At 32.3% G+C, this 19,830-nt stretch overlaps 3 protein-coding genes across 4 annotated transcripts; 2 read left to right on the plus strand and 1 right to left on the minus strand.

The window, feature by feature from the left end:
• Nucleotides 1-6,510: 6,510 nt before the first annotated feature.
• On the plus strand, nt 6,511-7,736 carry LOC141707708 (uncharacterized). The gene is made up of 2 exons (XM_074511035.1): nt 6,511-6,964; nt 7,226-7,736. The coding sequence occupies exons 1-2, from the start codon at nt 6,657-6,659 to the stop codon at nt 7,710-7,712; spliced, it is 795 nt and encodes a 264-aa protein (XP_074367136.1). The 5' UTR covers nt 6,511-6,656; the 3' UTR covers nt 7,713-7,736.
• Nucleotides 7,737-9,428: 1,692 nt separating this feature from the next.
• Nucleotides 9,429-15,551, minus strand: LOC141707709 (2-dehydro-3-deoxyphosphooctonate aldolase 1). Of its 2 annotated transcripts, none has more exons than XM_074511036.1 (15): nt 15,398-15,551; nt 14,718-14,780; nt 14,494-14,591; nt 13,623-13,719; nt 13,319-13,384; nt 12,342-12,401; nt 12,130-12,204; nt 11,940-12,024; nt 11,583-11,641; nt 11,422-11,466; nt 10,904-11,002; nt 10,669-10,716; nt 10,529-10,576; nt 10,198-10,280; nt 9,429-9,787 (listed from the first exon to the last, which is right to left on the minus strand). In XM_074511036.1, the coding sequence occupies exons 2-14, from the start codon at nt 14,751-14,753 to the stop codon at nt 10,224-10,226; spliced, it is 873 nt and encodes a 290-aa protein (XP_074367137.1). In that variant the 5' UTR covers nt 14,754-14,780; nt 15,398-15,551; the 3' UTR covers nt 9,429-9,787; nt 10,198-10,223. The 2 variants fall into 2 exon arrangements, with proteins under 2 accessions (XP_074367137.1, XP_074367138.1); XM_074511037.1 differs by having other exon boundaries at nt 15,333-15,415.
• Nucleotides 15,552-16,181: 630 nt separating this feature from the next.
• LOC141706037 (zinc transporter 1-like) lies at nt 16,182-18,851 on the plus strand. The gene is made up of 3 exons (XM_074508870.1): nt 16,182-16,930; nt 17,019-17,168; nt 18,487-18,851. Exons 1-3 carry the CDS (start codon nt 16,307-16,309, stop codon nt 18,790-18,792), a joined length of 1,080 nt encoding a protein of 359 aa, XP_074364971.1. The 5' UTR covers nt 16,182-16,306; the 3' UTR covers nt 18,793-18,851.
• Nucleotides 18,852-19,830: the final 979 nt, after the last annotated feature.

Consider the following 19,830-nt stretch of genomic DNA (forward strand, 5'->3'; position numbering starts at 1 on the left):
ACAAGTCATTCTTTCACTAGAGAACTCAGAGTTATCAACAAGTTTATATCCATTCGAGAACTCATAGATATCTACAAGTCAAGTGAAGTTATGAAGACTAGAGATCTCGATGAGCTGAAGACCTCTACAAGCCAAACTCATTATGGAGTACTAGAGATCTCGATAAGCCTTTGTACTTATCAAGATATCAAGTGTTCTAATAATTCAAACTGGAGATCTCGAAGTACAGTCTCAAAGTACAGAATTGCAGATCAATTTAATATCCAAGATAAACAATCAACAAACAATCCAACAGCTGGATTGACAAGTCTACAAAAAGTAGCTTGAAGTGTGTGCAAGATCAATGACAAAGATTAACTGACAGAGGAAGATTAAAGTAAATACGGGATGCTAAAGATATGCTAATCCAGAAATGGAAAATTTTCTTTTCGATAAATAGAAATGACAAGTGATAGTTTAGAAAAGGTAATAGCATATTTATTATCCACTGTGTAAACCAGCAGTTAACTGAGCTATAAAGTTAACACTGGTCCTCTAGTTAGAAGTAACAATTTAGATCAAAATTCTTGTAACACTCTCGAGAAGAAGTTGAACTCTTTAACTTCAAAGAGCTTAGAAATTTTGTAGCAAAACATCTTAATTTTTAATACAAAAATTAAGTGAATTTTGAAGATCTGTGTTCTTTATTTTGTGCAAGTTTAATTTCTGCATGAACACTTTTGTATACAAGATTTAATTTACTTTGTTCAACCATTATCTTTCAAGAAAAGTAAAAAAAAATCAGAAAAACACATTCACCCCCTCCTCTATGTGTATGATTCATTACCTAACAAATCATTACAGGAATTAATTAAATATTAAATATTAAACAACTCCACATTGATGACCAAACTAACACATGAGAAATTACATACCCCATTAACAACTATGAAATTCAACTCATTAGCTTGGTTATTAACCTTACATTACAACACATGATTTATAAATAATATTAATATTCAAAAATAATCTATTATATATATAATAGAGCAAGTAGGGGGTTGGATGAGACATTTTATTCCACTTAAAATTACTAAATTATCCCTAATTAATAATTACAAATAATTATGAAATTTAATATCATGTATTAATTACACCTAAGTCATTATTACCATTTATTAATAAATATCAATAATTGTCATGTTTAATAACATATGTTAATTACACCTAACTCATTAATATTATTAATTTTATATATGTTACCATTTATTATTGAATATTAACAAAATTTAATCATATTTGCCAATATATAAACTAAATTCTTATTTTTTTAAGACTCTATATAAAATAAATTTATTTCAACAAATATATTTTATATGTTAGATAATCTGAAAATGGCAATGTTAGTGTATCAAGTATTAAACCAGAATTATAAGAGATCCTTTTATACTAATTAAAGAGTGAGTTATGAGGGGGGTTTATACTGAAATTGAGATTCTTATTATATGGCCAAATTGAATATTAACTAATATTGGTTTTAAGATTTTGAATATATGTGATAAAATATTAAAATATCAAGTTCATTGCGGTTATAACAATTTTTTACAATAGTAAGATAATTCATATTTCTTATATTAACCGGTTTTAAAAAAAACAGAGGTATAAATAAAAGATTTATAAGATTACTGCAGTGTTACAAAAATTGGAAATTTCATCGATTAATCGCTAGAAGATAATCAAACAATATTATAGAGCAAAATCAGAGAATAAAACATTTTTGTCATTTTCGATCAAAATTCGACGAATCAAGCACATGATTTGAGGCTCTGCAAAGAAGAAGTAGAAGCAGAAATATACTTAACCTTAAGTTGATGAAGAACGGCGATTTTAAATGAAGATACCAGACGACTGCCGACTAAAAACCGGAACGATAAGGGAAGAAGACTAGGAAAATGAAGAGAGAGGCATAAAGATTATTAAGACTCTTACTATTTTAATTAATAATGCACATAATGTTCTAACTTGGTATAGATGGAGAAATTACAATATGGCAATTTTACACATCTCAAGTATAATTAATTTACTTATATATTCTAAAAATTTATAAAAATATGTCCGATTTTATTCCGATTTAACATTTCGATAAATTTTTTATTTTTAAAAATTCGCAATTCGGTAGATCAACCGATTTATTCCAATTTTCAATTTTTATAACAATTAAGTACTGACCTAATTATTAATATATTTATCATAGAAAATGAAGTATATTGGAAAATGTATTCATATTGTCAATTGTATAATATTAAATTTAATATATTGGTTTTCATATTCAATCATTACATTTTGTGCTAAGTAAAGTAAGAATTATCTCATATTCATCGTATCTGTAACTATACCATGTAAACAACTGTAGTAATTCTTTAATTAACTCAGTAATATTTCATTCTTATGAGTTGTAATTATTTTCATGAGAAATGTGTGATTTCATTTGCATGATATTTTGATCGTTTGTTTCCATTTCATGACCGCACATTCAATTCATTTTGAAAGAAAACACGTTAATTAAATCATCGATCTCAATTTCATAAAAAGAGATATTTAGTTAATCAATCCATCAGAAAGAAACATGGATATATCGTCCATCATTACAGTCAAAATAACATCAATTCACGAAATATAGAATATGCCCGTGCATTTCACGGGCTATTGAGCTAGTTCTCTTATTAATATAGTACAATCTTGACTAACTAGTAACTACCTCAAAGTCACCATGTTCTATATAACAAAGTACATCATAGTATACCTGACACTAATATAAGCACAAAAACACAAAACATATATATATATATATATATATATATATATATATTCAAACTAAACCAGGAAGTCAAAAAAAAAGATAATAATATAATAATAATAGAATTATAAGTAGCACACAGCCTTAAAATCTAAAATTAATAATGTAACAATATTACAATTTAAAACTTAAAATTCTTAAGTTTATTGAATGACAGAAGTTGACAATTTTGGCACATAATAAAATACATTGTCTTATCCCTTTTAAATACAAGAATATATAACAGATAATTAAAGCCCTATACCCCAATTACAAGATCTGGACACAAAATTATTTTAATATTATCGATTACAACTTGGTTGCATTCATGAGATGGCTGACACAGAACATTACATACACATATCATTATTCTAATAAAATAATATATCAAAAACTTGTATAATAAGTAAAAGTATGATGTAGACGAAAGTTACCTACACAATTTTACTCAATTTTGTTGGTATGCTTAAACGGATTGATTAAATCACCGACTTCTCGCGTTCCCTGTGGCTCGCCGTACTCCTCTAAATATTAGGTTTTTTTTAAGATAGCATACTAGAGGTAGAGGCCGGAGAAGTGTATATATAGATTATATAACCAACTCCTTTTTCTAATCAAATTACTAACTCTTTACAAAGTCTATTATAATTCTTATTCTAATTATTATTATTATTATTATTATTATTATTATTATTTATTAAATAAAATAAAATTCACGAATATTACATTATGAGTTTATCCCCTATCGTTACGGGTCATGGAATCGACTGTGGCTCATTTGAAGGATTCATTTCAAGGATTTTTTAGAACAAATACCCATGTTATAAGGTTGCAAGTTATATTAGTCAAAAAAAATAATTTACAATGATAATGAAGGGAAAGTGAGATAAAAAAGAAATTAAGGACATATGATTCATATGAAAATGAAGAAGATAGATATTTAGTGGAGGAAAAAAAGCTAATTAATTCCGGAGGAGAGAGAATTAATGGAGATTTTTTTTAAAGATAGTGGAGTTTGCCATGTAAGCACCAATTTTAAGGAGAGAAAGACATGTGTTCAATTTAATGAGAGAGTGACACATGTCCAAGTGTACTCTCTTTTAGTATAGTGTAGAAGATAATGATTAATTATTCAAATTAAAATATATTATATGTTACCTATACAGCATCATATATTCTTACATATAGATCATAGCGATGATATATACTCCCTTCGTCCCTCTCATTTCTTTACATTTTGCAGAGATTGTCCGACACGCATTTTAAGGGACGTATAAAGTATAGTTACGTGACTTATTTTTATAATTTTCTTTTTCAGAATAAAAATTTAACCATTCAATTATTATTTAGAAAAAAGATTGTAGAAATAAGTTACGGAATAATATTTTATATGCACCTTAAAATGCGTGTTGGACACTCTTTCCGAAATATAAAGAAATGAGGGGGACGGAGGGAGTATAAAAAAAAATTAAGAAAAAAATAGCTTTAGAGTTAAATGCCTAGCTGTTGAGATGATAACATTTCGAAAAACAAATAAGATTTCAATGAGATAAAGGTGTTGGCACTCTCTGACACAATTTTATTAAATAAGCTCTCAAACATTGAAAAAATAAACGCAACTTAAAGAGATGTTTTGAGACATGTAATGGTGTGCGATGTTTCTTTTACCCGTAAATTTTTGATTAAAAAAAACCTGCAAACACGGGTTTAATTAGCATTTACACAAATTCTATGTCCGTACTATACAAGAAATACGTACCAAACAACCATTTTCATACACACGTTAGTTTATATTGCGTTGATTAATTACCATACAAATAATATATATATATATATATATATATATATATATATATATATATATATATATATATAGGGACTTGATCAAATACAAACCAAATTTAAAATAGAAACTTAGAACTAATTTTAACCATTAGATCAACATAATCTAATGCCTTCCTAAAAGCACCCCCACTCAACTACTCTGCACCCTCCCTCTCCCAATTTCAGGTTTTCTCCTCCGTTTTTAATTTAATTTTTCCCGTCAAACCGTAAGTTTTTTTAAAAATATGATTTCACTGTATTTTTCTACATCTCTCAACAATCGATTTGCTTACCATATGTGTTATATTTTGAAGTAAATTTTTTAAAAAAGTTGGTTTATAGTTTCCATTGTAATATTGGTTTCTATTGTATTATAATATTATATATATATATATATATATATATATATAATAGGTGGTGTCCACTCACGTGCTATTATATATAATCCCCTGCACTCGTAACACCTTTTTATTAAATAATTATAATTATTGTTTTAGTATTTAAAAATTTATGGCACAACACTCTAATTGCATGGCATGTCAACCATGTGTCATAGTATTCTGATTGCATGTTAACCCGTGTACAATTATAGTCTTTCTGCCATGAACTAAAAACGCAACACGATCTATCATTTTAGATTGTCGTAAAGGGTCATTATTTTTGCCTTTTACATTTTTTTTGTGTTATCTAGATCATTTTCTCACAAAAGAATTGATATTGAGAAATTTTATATGAAGTACAAAAAGAAAGGTTTTGGAAGCCTAACTACTACAAGTTCTCACAGTAGTCATATCGTGAAATTTTTTAATAGATACCCGCAAGCTACATTAACACAGCAACATACGATGACATATAAATAATGAATTTGTTAACTACACGTCATCACAATAAATTTAACAACATTGTACTGACATTTTAACATGAGAATACTGAAGTTAGACCAAGACATTGCCGATTCCATATACAATAAGGTTCAATCACCTTACAACTATAAATATCAGTTCTACACAAATTAAAATGAACATCATATCTTTAACTCAGAGATCGTGTACAACCAAAATATTTTCAGTCACCTGAATCATCAGAGTCTGCAAATTTTTTTTGCAAAATATGACACGAGATACCATCACTCAACAGTCTAAACAATCAGTGAGTATAAACTGCTTGCAATGGTACTTTTTGCACGTTTTAACTAAATTATTATGGGTCATTCACTTTATTTCTAACAAAACATGTGCAAGCTGAAATTTTAAAAATTGCATAAAATATTTCTTAGAAAATAGTTCGTGTCTCGCACGGGTTATTATGTTAGTATTATATTATTTAGCAAAATGGATAATGAAATTGAAGGGGTTAAGCAAATTATAAATTATACCAATGTTTCGTTATTATAGTATAGTATAGATGTAACTTATAATTTAAGATGTGCTTAAAAACAAACAAATTTATATGAATTTGGGTGAAATTAAATAAGTTTAACAATTCATAATATAATGGTTTTTATAATAAAATACCCTAAGTCCAAGAATATTTTTATAAAAAATACTGGGGCTTTTTAAAAATATTCTGTAAAACTTTTTTTTTTAATTGTAAAAATATTTTTTTTATTTTTTTGCCAAAATACGGTTATCCACGATTAGACAAGTTTCTACAATTTCATTTCATGCAACCTCAAATACGAACAAAAAAAATAGTTGCATTTTTTGTTACGTATTTTTTCAAATATTTTTAAAAAAATCATAAAATTGTAAAAAAAAACTTATAAAAGTTGGGAGCTCTACAACATAAAATGTGCAGCCGTGAAATTGGCTATCACCTGTAAAAAATTGGCTATCATGATCATAGCGAGAATGTAAAAGAAAGAGCTCTCTCATAACGATTTTAAACCACACAATACTTATAGGAATGCAAAATTGCCACCAACACCTCAAAGACAATTTAATGCAAATCTAAACTTAACTTGAACTAAACCACGGCCTTTCAACTAAAAAACACAAAACAAAATTTACTAGCAGTAATGGCTTTTGTTCTTCCCAATCTCTCTCCACCCCATGCTTTATTACAGCTTCAATCTAAAGATAAACCCACATGCTCTATTCAAAGTTGTCTCATTTCTTCTCCATTAACTTTTACAAATAAGCCCATTTCATCTGTTACTAAGCTTGATTCTCCTCCAAGTCAAGTTGGTCAGATTAATCAAGCTCCCCCAGGTGATCAGAAACAACAACATGATGATTTTTATGTTAATATTGGCTTGGCTGTCAGAACTTTACGTGAAGATATGCCTTTACTGTTCGCCAAAGATCTTAATTATGATATTTACAGGTACTTGTTTTCTTATGTTTTAAATTTCGGGTTACGAATCGTGTTCGTTTGTACGTAAAGCTCTTAGTTTTTGTTATGTTGTTAAACTTGCAAAAAAAAAGATAAAAAATGAATGTATAAGATTAAAGAAATAAAACCATGATAAGTGGACTATGTCGGTTTGATCAAATTGTGTTGCATCATTTTTAAATTTTGTTGATCTAATTGTGATGATAGTACAGAGTCATGTCAAATATTGACAGTTTCTTGACTTTTTGGCAGGGATGATATTACATTTGTAGACCCTTTGAACAAGTTTACTGGGATTGAAAAGTACAAGTTGATATTTTGGGCTTTAAGATTTCATGGAAAGATATTGTTTAGAGATATTACATTAGAGATTTTCAGGGTTTGGCAGCCTTCAGAGAATGTAATTGTGATAAGGTGGAATCTGAGGGGTATTCCTCGGGTACCTTGGGAAGCTAAGGGAGAGTTTCAGGGTACTTGTCGCTATAAATTGGATCGAAATGGTAAAATATATGAACATAAAGTTGATAACTTGGCATTCAATTTCCCACAACAGTTGAAACCAGCTGCATCTGTGCTGGATTTAGTGGCTGCTTCAGCAAGCCCCAACCCTACATTCTTATGGAGTCCAGTCGACAGCTATTCTTCGTCTTGGTTGCATTTGTATAGGGCTGTTCGAGAGTCTTTGGACAATGAAAGCGTTTCTTTAGTTGCTCAAGACTGCCTAGTTTCTTGTTCATAACAAAAGAGGTACCTTTTTGCATATGTACTCTACCTTTGTAGTAGGCACACTTATGGAACATAGATGATTAGATACACTTGGATGTTTTTTGTTGGCTAGCATATGTACAGAGATGTAAGGAGTTACATATACTACTTCTTGCTCTTTGGTTGGTAGAGGGAAAGATTGGTTGTATGGACAAGATTTGAAAATGTATGTATAGTAGTAGTATACAAATTCCTTCATTAAAATTACACTTATTAGTGAGGTATACAACATCACTTTTATAGTCCCATTGTCAAATTTGGTTTTTCTTGTCTCCTGTTACTCTTTAGAGAGACGCGTAAGCGAAAGCCTGTGAGGTTGCTTCTTTTTTGGATTAAACTAATTACAGATAGCCCAGCTAGGCACTTAGGCTAGTTAAAGGTTTGATAACTGGAGTTGGAAGTACTGTACTACTTACAAGTAAGCTCTGCGATAACAACACAGTTTGGCTCTTGCTAAAGCTCCTAACATTTCTAACTGTAACACTTCATTTGGATCTAGAGTGACCAAACTATTTTAGATATAGTAGTAGGTTTGCCTGTGATTAGGAGGCCAGCTTGGTGGTAGTATGGTACATATAGCCAAAATTGATGGTGAATCCCTTGTTGGCGGCATACATCTCAAAAGACAATACATAAGACTGCCACTTTGTGCACAGTCCTTGAATTCACAAGATTTGCTATGTGATTGAGAAATGCATTACCGGATTTGGATGCATTACTGAGCACTTATAGATAGGGGATGCATTACGAGCGTTGATCGCATTGCTAAGCTCATTTGAACAATTGATATAAATCTACATAAACAAAACTAATTTTGGACATAACAATTAAAACGCTTCTATACTTGACGCTTCAGATTAGTATATATTGTTTCTTATATACAGCTCTGTATTTGTAATGCCAAAATAAATTACCATTGCAACAGAAGATTGATGAACTTAGAACTTTGCCACTTGAAGACATACCTGACTAGTGACTAGTGATTCTTATACTGTGCATAAATGGCCTACTCGTTAGTTGTTACTACTAAACATGCTCTCAGCTGTGAGTCAGGACCTCAGTTATTTTCTTTTTGTTGCAAGATAGCTTCTCAATTTTCGATTGTTGTGAAATAGCGACTCCAACTGATGTTAGAAACAAACACAAAGTTCTATTTGACTGTTTCAGAACCCTGAATGTGTTTATGTTACAAACAATCTTGCAATTCTTTTTCCGGGACCCTTGTTCTACTAAACCGGCTTTGGAGAAGTTATATTGTTATGCAGCAGAACTGGTAGCACCATATACAAGGGAATGAATAATGCTATATCCACAAAATTGTATACAATAATTTTCAGAAAATGAACTTGTGGTAGGCATTCATTGGATGGGTCTCCTGGATTCACAACAACCCAATTAAAACTTCACAAATTATGTAACATCATTTTGTAAGTTTTTTGTGAATAAAATTTTGTAGCATTTTTGTCGCAGTCAAAGATTAGAAAGGCCAGGGGCTCAGTTTGGATTGGTTTTAATTTAAACATTATTGGCTAGTTTTGATTTTTTCAAAATTCCAATCTTAAATTATTTTTTTCGTAAAAATTTTCAAGTTTTGACCTTTTAATAAGCATCAACAAGTATGTATAACTGCCAATGCCATGGCATAAACACAGATGTGTTTCTTTAAAATTAAAAAAAAAATAGTATATGATTGTGTAGGAAGATTTATTTATTCAAGTTCAATTAATGTTTGACAATTTTCCAGTCTTCGGTATTACAGAAATCATACCACACATTCCCTCATCAAATGTGATTGACATGTAAATGATGACATTCAAATCAAATTTACATGGAACATTGGGTACAAGCATCCCCCTGCATATACAAGGAGAAGCTAGAAGACGGTCAATAAATTGCTGCTAATATACCAGACAAATAAGGCGGGAGTATTATAACATTAAAATGAAAGATACGTGGATGCCAGTTTCTGATGATAGTGTGTTTCCATAGGTGCTACCACAAGTCCACAACTGAGTATGCAGCAGAACTTCTACCAAGAAATATCATCAGCTGTCAAAGCAATTGCATGAATACAAAATTAACAAACAATAAGAATATTAGAATAATTAAAATCCAACCTAATGCTATTTTGAATTTATGACTTGTGTGTGTTATCATATGTGATCCAATATTTTGGTCTAAAGATCAAATGATCACTTACATTTGTATGATTAACAATGTCAAAGATACTGACTTGTAATTACTGATTCACTGCCTATCTTACTTTATTTCATAGTGTTACATACAAGGCAAAGAAAATGGTTTTCTGAAGGATTCATGACTGAAAGATGGCTTATCAAAGTAAATAATCAAGGTCCTCTAAAAAAGAGAAGTAAAGAATTCTGGAAACCATGACGATACATGGATACTTGACAGAATAGAAATTACAAGCTAACAGCATGGCATTTTGTAATGCTTACCAGGAGAAATGCCTCTAGTCCTGTGCCTAATCACGGAATGGAGTGAGATCAATCTTGAACTGTTGTTTTCCCTTTGTAACCCTCTTTAAGAAAAATAAAGATGGGAATAAATAGTTAAGCAAAAAAAAATGTTGGGGATAAATAACACTGAATTATAAACTATATATAGTACATCAAACAAATGGACTTTAAATAGCCCATCTCAGGAAGGCAGGCAACACAGGTTTAACAATCTGTGCTTTGGACCCCACAAGTAGTGCATGTTTGTCGAGCAGTTTTATCCCATTACAAAAATTCCTTGTAATACAAATTTTGGGGAATAATTACTTACAGCTATTTCTACAAGCTCCACTAGCAGTTCCTCCAAATGGCGCAGAGGCTGTTTTCAGAGTAATCAAGAAAGTCAGTACTCAGTCGTCATAGCAACTAGTAAGATCATTTTACAGCTTCCAGCAGTTTCAGAAAACTTACCCACTGTGTGGGACCATCGACAGGAGCATTTAGAGGATCATCATGAACCTAAAAGCCCAAATTTTTTGTGACAAAAAAAGCCCAAAATTTAATGTTAAATTGTCTTAACCAGCAGAAATTAACATAATAATAAACATTGTCAGATAAACTGAGTGAGTCCAGGGTAACATAAGAAGTCAAAGTGTGCCATCTAAGTGCATGGGATATTTTTTCGAAGAATTTGAGAATTTCATACCTCCATAAAGATTCCATCCACTCCAACAGCAACCGCTGTCCTCGCTATGCAAGGTATTAGTTCACGAAGCCCCCCACTTGCAACACCCCCACCTTCTAGCTATAGAAAAAAGCAGATAAGTTGTTCATTAATGTGGAAAAAGAAGAAGATACATGACAAGTAATGTCACATATGCACCAGAATATACATACTTTATAATAAGAAAATAAAATTACACCAGGAGATAATTTAGATAATATAATCCTTCAATTTCCATGCAAGCCAACCAACCACTAGTGCACTTAAGTATGAGCCACAGCCCACAAAGAAATAGTAATCCATAACAGTTAGTGACTTAGTGATACATTTAAAAGAGAAAAAATGTAAATTTTATTATTCTGGATAGTATTTAGCTTTGTGGCCGACGAATAGTTGATAAATAGCTTTGTTTGTTGAAGCATGTCTGTGTAAAAGACATTGCTCAATTAAAATACTTGTATTTTTACAATGAACTAAATGAGTTGAAAGATGATATGCACCTTCTTTCCAGCAGGTTGTTGTAATGAATGTGTAATATCAGCTACCTGAACCAGAATATTCATATCATATCAAGCAAGTCAAAAAGTAGGGTGCAACTGTAAAGTGTAACCAACAAATGATAATACTGCTCAGAGAGAGCAAATGTATATTGAAGACTTACGATCGGACAATTAGCTTCCCGCATCCATTCCAAGTTTCGTGGATCAACAATCAAATCACCTGCATAAGAGAGCCAATTACTACTTGGTTAGTAGTTGGTGAGAATAATATCATTAATGCGTCAAACTCAAAATCAATTTACAGTAGCATGCACATTGAGATAACACTTCACTTATATCAAATTTTACTGCTTCAGCTATTTACAAGAATTCTCATTCATGGAAATACAAGGAAAGTAACTATCAATGGGTTAAAATTTAAAATTTTGCAATGTAACTATAGCCCCCAAATACTAATATTGGAAAATGTAATAGGCACCAAGCAGTACAGAGAAGGCATAAAAATATAGGTGACTTACTATAGCCAAACATAGTTCCTCGCTCACAAACCATAACATTTTGATTTCCAGCTAGCCTAACTTTTTCAGCAGAATTTGCCATAACCTACATATGTAATTGATCATTAACAGCAGTTTGGGTCCATCACATAGAGAGTGATATCTGTGCAAGTTTGATTTCAAAGCCCAGTTTTGGAAAAAGTTTACTTACAGAAGGTGCACAAAATTGGCCTTTCTTGATGTTGATAATCTTTCCCGTTTGCGCAGCCGCAACTAATAAATCTGTCTATCATTCCAATATGTAATTGAACATGTCAGTTTAAATACAACATGGTAAAGTGCTTCGTTCACACGTATTTCAAGCCTCAATATTTATATATAGTCGTATGAAAACAACAATTTATCATTATTAAATAATTCAACCTGTCTGCAAAGGAATGCTGGAATCTGAATTATATCGGCAACTTGACCAACTGCATCACACTGAGATAAAGAGAGTGCTATACACAATTAGGCAATGATGAACACTAGTTCTATACTGCTCTTCAGCAAAATAATTCTTTAAATATATGCACCTTAAGATCACTTTAAGCAAAACAAATATTGCTAATTGACAAAAAACACGGCAGAGATGAAAAATGATGTTGGGCCTGCATGTTTTACAAAATATTTGGAAAATAATAAGGCTGGAAACTGAGTGCAGTACAACCTCAGTCTAACAAATGACTTGCTTCTCACTAGTAATTATCCTAGTTTAAGAAACAAAATGTAAGATTTTCTAACTACAGATAATGACTATCACATTTTTTGCTAGAGTCTTTGTTGCGTCATATGTAAATGTTCAAATTGTTTTACTTTATCACATTAAATTTAGGGGAAACAAATATCAAGAAGAAATACTACGTTAGATTAAATAATAGCTTCTTCTAAAATTCCTTAAAAAGAGAAAGTTGTATGAAGTCATTCATTTGTACCAAATTCTTAGACTTATATTGGGGAATGGGGATATAAAGAAAAACAGTTCACCAAGTTATAATCCACAAACAGTAATATCTGATCAATCTTAAACTAACCGGTGAGCTTAGTCAACATGGTGCATGTTAAGAAAGGAACCATGGTTTAATTATCTATAAAAGTCGAGATGAAGTAATTTGGAAAAAGTACACTTAGACACACACACACACTCTATATAAGCAGCACATCACAAGTGGGTGTTTTGTTGAGAAGAACAAACAGCATAGGGCACATGCTGCACCACAATTATTTGCCCCAGCATTCACAAACCAAGTTTGTTAAATATTAAATAGAGCTCATTGTTATACTTGAACATTGTTTGCGATGTAAAAATAAATGCATTCTAAAATGGCATTGGCATACAAAAGACTTTAAAGTAACGTTACCTGGCTTGCTTCATGTACGTCAGTCACTATGGGTAGGTCATATGCCAGTTTCACCTTTTCAAGTATCTGCAATCATGTTCCGCCAATTTTATCTTAGTAGCATTAGTCAGAATATATGGTGTATATCGGAAGACGTCTTTATTTTTATGTTAAAACCCGAGCAAATTCAGAAAGTCACAAGATTAGAAGGAAAAGCTTCGCAGATAACAAATGCATTAAACCAAAATATGAAAGAATATTTGGCAAAGGACTTTGTAGCCAGTTTTGTGGAAACATTTAGAATAAAAATAAACTAGGGTGATACCTTCAAGCCTTCTGATAAACCAGGACCACGGAAAGACTTGGATGATGTTCTATTAGCTTTGTCAAAACTGGACTTGAAGATCAGTGGAAGCCCAAGCCTACAAGTCAAAGGTAAATTGTCAGAAAAATTCAAACGATTTCATAATAACACTAACATTCAAACACTATAATGTGATGCCTTAACTGTATTACAACTTTCTGTTCCTTCCAATGGCCAAAGTCCAAGCAGAAAATCTTAAAGTGCACTAATATTACAACTTCCTTTTGCTTCAAAGACCAACGTCCAAATAGAAAATTACAAAGTGCGCTAAAATTACAATGATTTATTATAAAGAATAAATCGTAACTACACATGATATTCTTCTAAGGGGAAGAAGAAAGAAAAATTGTTTTTTCTCTCTAGTTTTTTACATGGTAGCCCGCAGTGTACCTTAGAAAGTTTGTTGGACATCGTAATGCTAGGTTTAGGGAGGCTTATGCAAAATGCCAACTTCCCCTGAAGGTGTTGGGTTTTCTTATTCTGTTATTACTTGTAGGGCATACAGATTTAAAAAGATGCTAGAACCTTTTCTTTTTTGTTGCAATTCTATGTGCATGCTATGTTTTGTACTTCGTGTTTTTGGCTAAATAAGCATTTTTGCGAAGAGTTTCTGTTTCTGATGTATGTGATTAAGGGGGGAAGAGCTGCATGAGAAACAGCTTTAATATATGTGTAGTACTCCTTGTCCTCAGAAATTAACAGGATCCACTAAATGGACCAACGTAGCACTGTCGGGTGAACTCCTGTAGGTTCTACCTAGCAGAACTTTAATCATCTAAAAGACACACTCAAGCATGGTTCATTGTAGAAATTTGTTAATGAGAGAACGTACTTTGAAGTAATAGCTTTGATGTGCTTCGCCATACGAAAAATATGTTCCTCCGACTCAATCACATTAGGACCCGCCAATATAAAAAATGGCTCCGCTGACTGTTACAAGGTTGACAAAAGATAAGAACATCAAGTCAGCAACCAGATAATCAAACTAATTCACATGCCTTGGCAAAGAAAAAATCAGTTTATCAAACACTCTGCATGTGATGACAGAATAGAAACCTTGAGCTGGTTATATAACTCTGATGCTGAATCCATTTTGCAAGCTTACGTCAACAACTCTTTCTGCCCAAAGTAAAACCACAAGTTTAGAGAATCGAAAACACAAATTCTATATCACCATTTAACAATGAAATCTTAAAATCTTAATAGCAGAACAGAAAACATCTCCTTGTTTATTAATATGCTCCCTCTGTCCTATCATTTTGGTACGTCCCGAGTTTTCTTTAATTTGTGTACAAAAATCAAACAACACAAATAACACAGGTACGGAGGGAGTATTTATTTATAAGTTGTAAGCAGTACAACAGAAGCAAAGGATTACAAATGCATATAATCTTATGATCCAGAATATACGCAGTGTTAAACAAATAACAAGTCGTTTAGTGAGAAGCTTAACCTAAAAGAATGTTTAGTGTTTTAAATGAGAAGAATTAGAACTAAATCTTAAAGCGTGAAACAGGGAGACAATTAACATAGATTAATTATACACATAAACTAACCAGGTACTAGAAATCCTAATTGTAGATGGAAACAAAAAACATGAGAATACAAATAAGTAAACAAATTGAACACAAAATCAGAAATTAACAAAAGGCATGTATATAGTGACATTACAATTAAAGTATAGATATAGAAATGAGAAATAGATAGACAGAAAGTAATGAGAAAGAAGTGCAAACTAGGAGAATGAAGATCCGAATTGCAAAAGAGCAGATAGCAGAAGAGAGTGTGTGAGTGAATCCTAGTAGAGTGTTTTATATTTATGATCTGAATGAGCAGCCCAGCCCAGCCCAGCCCAGTCAGCCACCAATAAATGTTGTTGGCTCACTCACACACCAACATTTCTTGGTTGGACATTGATTTATTCACGTACTCCCTAATTTCTTTTCACAATTTTTTTTATTCACATCTTCAAAAAAATTTAAAGTTGACCGCCTGATCTGAACTGAAGTTAGAGATGGTAAATTAATATTAGATCCGAAACTTTAAAATTTAAATTTACCATTATTTAAGAGTATTCCCTCTGTCCTATTTAATCTTTCAAAAGTGTTTGACACATATTCTTATAAAATGTATTTGTTTAAATTTTTTCTAAAACTTTTTTCTTCTTAATAAAAATATAATATTTAAATTTTTATAAAAAAAAACAAAATTTAAAAAATAAATTATGAACCTATATTTTTTATAAAAGTGTTAAAATACGTGTCAATACATCATAATCTTTTTTTGTAAAAAATGAATAAAATGAAGGCAGTATAGAAACTATCAATACATGAGAATCTTTTTTTGTAAAAAATGAATAAGATGAAGGCAGTAATCTCTGTTTAACCCTACTATTTTTGTTGGAAGAAATTATTTAACTTATTAACATAGGCAACTTGATTTTTTGAATTAGAATAATGAATCTAATTTTTAGAACCCGAAAATTTAAAATACGAATTTATATGTTGTTGGAGTGGAGGATATTTCAGACAAAAGTACAAATTTGTGGACTGTTCACAGAAATCTATTATAAATTGATGAAGAATCATATAAAAGACGAATATTAGGCTTCTGCAACTCCCTCGGACACACACCAGTCAGTCACCATGATTTGTCATCAAGCTTGTTGCAAAATAAACACTACAATATTATGCATTCTTCTTTTGCTTCCCACTGCAGTATTACAGGACTCCACATGTATAGATGGTGCTAAACAACATAACAAAGACGGGGTGCTTGACTATAAAATCATTGCTCTTGCTACGATTCTGGTTGCTGGTGGAATAGGGGTGAGCCTTCCGCAGCTTGGAAGCAAAATAAGTGCTTTGAATCCAGAAAACGATATATTTTTCATGATCAAGGCCTTTGCGGGTGGCGTGATATTGGCAACCGGATTTGTACATGTGCTACCAGATGCATTCAGCACTCTAACATCACCATGCCTTGAGAGGAACCCTTGGAAATATTTCCCATTCGCAGGGGTCATAGCAATGATTTCTTCAATTGGAACACTCATCATACACACACTTGCATCTGGTTACTACAAAAGGTCACACTTCCAAAAGGATAAGCAAGCAGTTGTGGAAGAAGAGAATATTGAAGTTGATGAACATGAGGGCCATTTGCACAATCATAATCATGCAAAACACGGTCATGATCATGGCTCTGCCTTGTTTCCTCAAGATGAAACTAAGTTAACTGATCTTATGAGGCATCGAATCATATCTCAAGTAAGCATTGTTACTGAATTTTAGTTGTCCGTTTTGGCTTGTTGGGAGCAAGAAGCATAATGAAAACTTACAATTTCCTTGTTGCCAGGTTCTGGAATTAGGAATAGTTATTCACTCGATCATCATCGGTGTCACACTCGGAGCTTCTGAAAGCCCAAACACAATAAAGACTCTTATTGCAGCTTTGTCTTTCCATCAGTTTTTTGAGGGCCTGGGACTTGGTGGATGCATCTCGCAGGTTTAATCATTCTATTCACTTCATCATTCTATCCTTTACTATAGTTTAATCACTTTCGAAGATTTGTTAGCCATTTGCCCATAAGACGTAAAGATATATAATAATTATAATCTTCAGCATAATAGTTACCACGCGTAACCAACAACTAACAACTAACAACTTCTTATTAAATTTGGATAAAATGCACGTAGAATAGCTGAATGTCAGCAACAATAAATTTAAATTGGACCAGAAGAGCCCTAAATTTTGATGTATATAGAATACTATGACACAAACCAGATAAAGCAAAACGTCCATATTTGAATATTAATATAAGATGACAAAACAAGGGGATTTCTGTTGAAGAATTTTGATGAAGTTTATATAGCACTACATGTATATACAATAAATCAAGGCATGGATCTTTTGTGCGATTCCCAGATATATTGGATTAAATTATTTAGTCGATTTTACTACGGGGATAAGAACAGAAGACGATTATAGTTCAGTACTGCCAGAAAATTGAGTTGCCTTGCTATGCATTTTCAGATATATCAGACCAAATTATTTCTAAATCTTCAAACGATTCAATCAACTATCTTTGTTTTGGTTACATAAATTTAAATACTCAGGCGCACAAGCCTTCGTGGAGGCTGGCTTGTGTGCCCTCAACCTCTTATCACCAAGAGAAGAGGAGTTTAGCCACGTATACATTTTGAAGCTTTTGATATGTAGAATTCTATATTACATCTCACAACTTATAAATATATATGAGTCTTCCCTCATCCTTAACATAAGATTAAACATTATTCTTGCATTGTATCTTGGCGAACACTTGGATTTCTTTTAGTGTCCAGCTGCGAGTGCTGCATGTAATGCTTTAATTATGCAAGCTTATTGTAATCGATGACGATGAAAGAAAGTATAGTTCTGAGACCAGGACATGGCTAAATAAGTAAATACCATAACGGACATATAACACACGGTTAGAAGTTAGAACCTCTTCAACAACGGCAAGGGGAGTTAAAGTTAGGACCCGTATTCAACTGCAAATACTCCTGTTAATTGATCTTAAGCTTCATCATTCTCTGCTTTGAATTTGTAATATTTGTCAATGGCCAGGTTATATTCACACGCTCACATTGACAAGAACTCCTAATTTCTACATCCTAAATGGGCTTGTTGCATATAGTACATGCATATAAGTGAATATGATATTTTGGAATGTGAGCTCGTGTTTCGCAGATTGTACAACATATTAGCTGTTACACAAAAAATTATTCGGACACATAAGTCTCTCAAAACATGCATGAAAACTTATTTACATATATATATGCAGGCGAAATTCAAATCTCTGCGCACAACAATAATGGCGCTATTATTCTCCCTCACCACTCCGGGGGGAATTGCTATTGGCATTGGGATATCTAATATCTACAGCGAACATAGTCCCACTGCTTTAATTGTTCAGGGTATATTCAGTTCTGCTTCTGCTGGGATACTGATATATATGGCACTTGTGGACCTACTAGCAGCAGATTTCATGGATCAAAGGATGCAAAGCAATGCAAGGCTTCAAGTAGCAGCAAATATTTCACTACTCCTGGGAGCTGGTTGTATGTCTCTGTTAGCCATATGGGCATGAACCTTAAAACCACGCATAACCTTTTTCATATATATAAAGATACTGCTCTAGTTTCAAGGAGGATTGTACTCTTTAATCAAAAAAAATAAGATGATTGTACTCTTAGAATCAGAAGGCTTGAAGCTAAATGATTTACAATCTGAATCTCATCAATCATATGTGCGCATTATAAAAGAAATCACATTTGCTACCCTATTAAAACTTAAAACTAGAAACATAAAGAAAATTATGACAGCCGAAACCAATTGCGTAGTTGGAAATTTTCCTAGGTTTTATAGGTTAACGGTGTACATGGCAAAATGGGTCTGGCAAAATGATTTAGCAGCAAATATTTCACTACTTCTAGGAGCTGGTTGTATATCGCTTTTAGCCACATGTGCATGAACCTTAAAACGAGGCATACTTTTTTCATATAAATAAAGATACTGCTCTAGTTTCAGAAATATTTGTACTATTTGATTCAAAGAAAAAGAAGAACATGATTGTACTCCTACTGTTATAACCACTTTCTCCTGCTGCTATAACCAGTACTCCTACTGCTATAACCACTTTTCTGCCTACCCGGTCTTTATCCATATGAATAGACTTCGGCCTACAAAAAGAAAAATGCGAGGGGTGATCCCCGATTCATTTCCGGTGTGAGAATAAGTTAACTGGTTTTGATATGGATATTTCGGAATACAAGATAGTAATGTGATCTGAGTATCGATGAATTCTCTTCATCGTGTATATAACCTGGATGTTAACGTTACACCCCTAGAGTTATCAGTCAGTTCTACCAAAGGAGGGATGAGGATGTTGTGCCTAACAGACCACGTCTTCATCTAGATCGGGCCGGTCCATCTTCGCTTCAACAAGACAAACACACTTCGGCCCATAAACGATTCTAATCTTCATCGACCCAAATTGACTTAATGGGCCTAAAGAGATGGGCTTCTAACATGTCCATGGGCTTCGGTAAGGGGAATGCATGGGCGAACCCCAATCTTTTCAGCCCAACGACCAATTATGAGATGAATCCTAGTCTTCAGGATTCCC

Source organism: Apium graveolens, chromosome 2 (genome assembly GCF_009905375.1).
Source record: "Apium graveolens cultivar Ventura chromosome 2, ASM990537v1, whole genome shotgun sequence".
NCBI lineage: Eukaryota > Viridiplantae > Streptophyta > Magnoliopsida > Apiales > Apiaceae > Apium > Apium graveolens.

Excerpts from the sequence above, each read along its gene's own strand:
- LOC141707709 (XM_074511036.1), bottom strand. The coding sequence starts at position 14,753 with ATGGATTCAGCATCAGAGTTATATAACCAGCTCAAG. Across the intron at positions 13,385-13,622 it reads GTTTATCAGAAGGCTTGAAG|ATACTTGAAAAGGTGAAACT; the intron begins GTATCACCCTAG and ends ACATGATTGCAG. Across the intron at positions 10,717-10,903 it reads TGGATGGAATCTTTATGGAG|GTTCATGATGATCCTCTAAA; the intron begins GTATGAAATTCT and ends TTGGGCTTTTAG.
- LOC141707708 (XM_074511035.1), top strand. The coding sequence starts at position 6,657 with ATGGCTTTTGTTCTTCCCAATCTCTCTCCACCCCATGCTTTATTACAG. Across the intron at positions 6,965-7,225 it reads CTTAATTATGATATTTACAG|GGATGATATTACATTTGTAG; the intron begins GTACTTGTTTTC and ends ACTTTTTGGCAG.
- LOC141706037 (XM_074508870.1), top strand. The coding sequence starts at position 16,307 with ATGATTTGTCATCAAGCTTGTTGCAAAATAAACACTACAATATTATGC. Across the intron at positions 16,931-17,018 it reads GGCATCGAATCATATCTCAA|GTTCTGGAATTAGGAATAGT; the intron begins GTAAGCATTGTT and ends CCTTGTTGCCAG. Across the intron at positions 17,169-18,486 it reads TTGGTGGATGCATCTCGCAG|GCGAAATTCAAATCTCTGCG; the intron begins GTTTAATCATTC and ends ATATATATGCAG.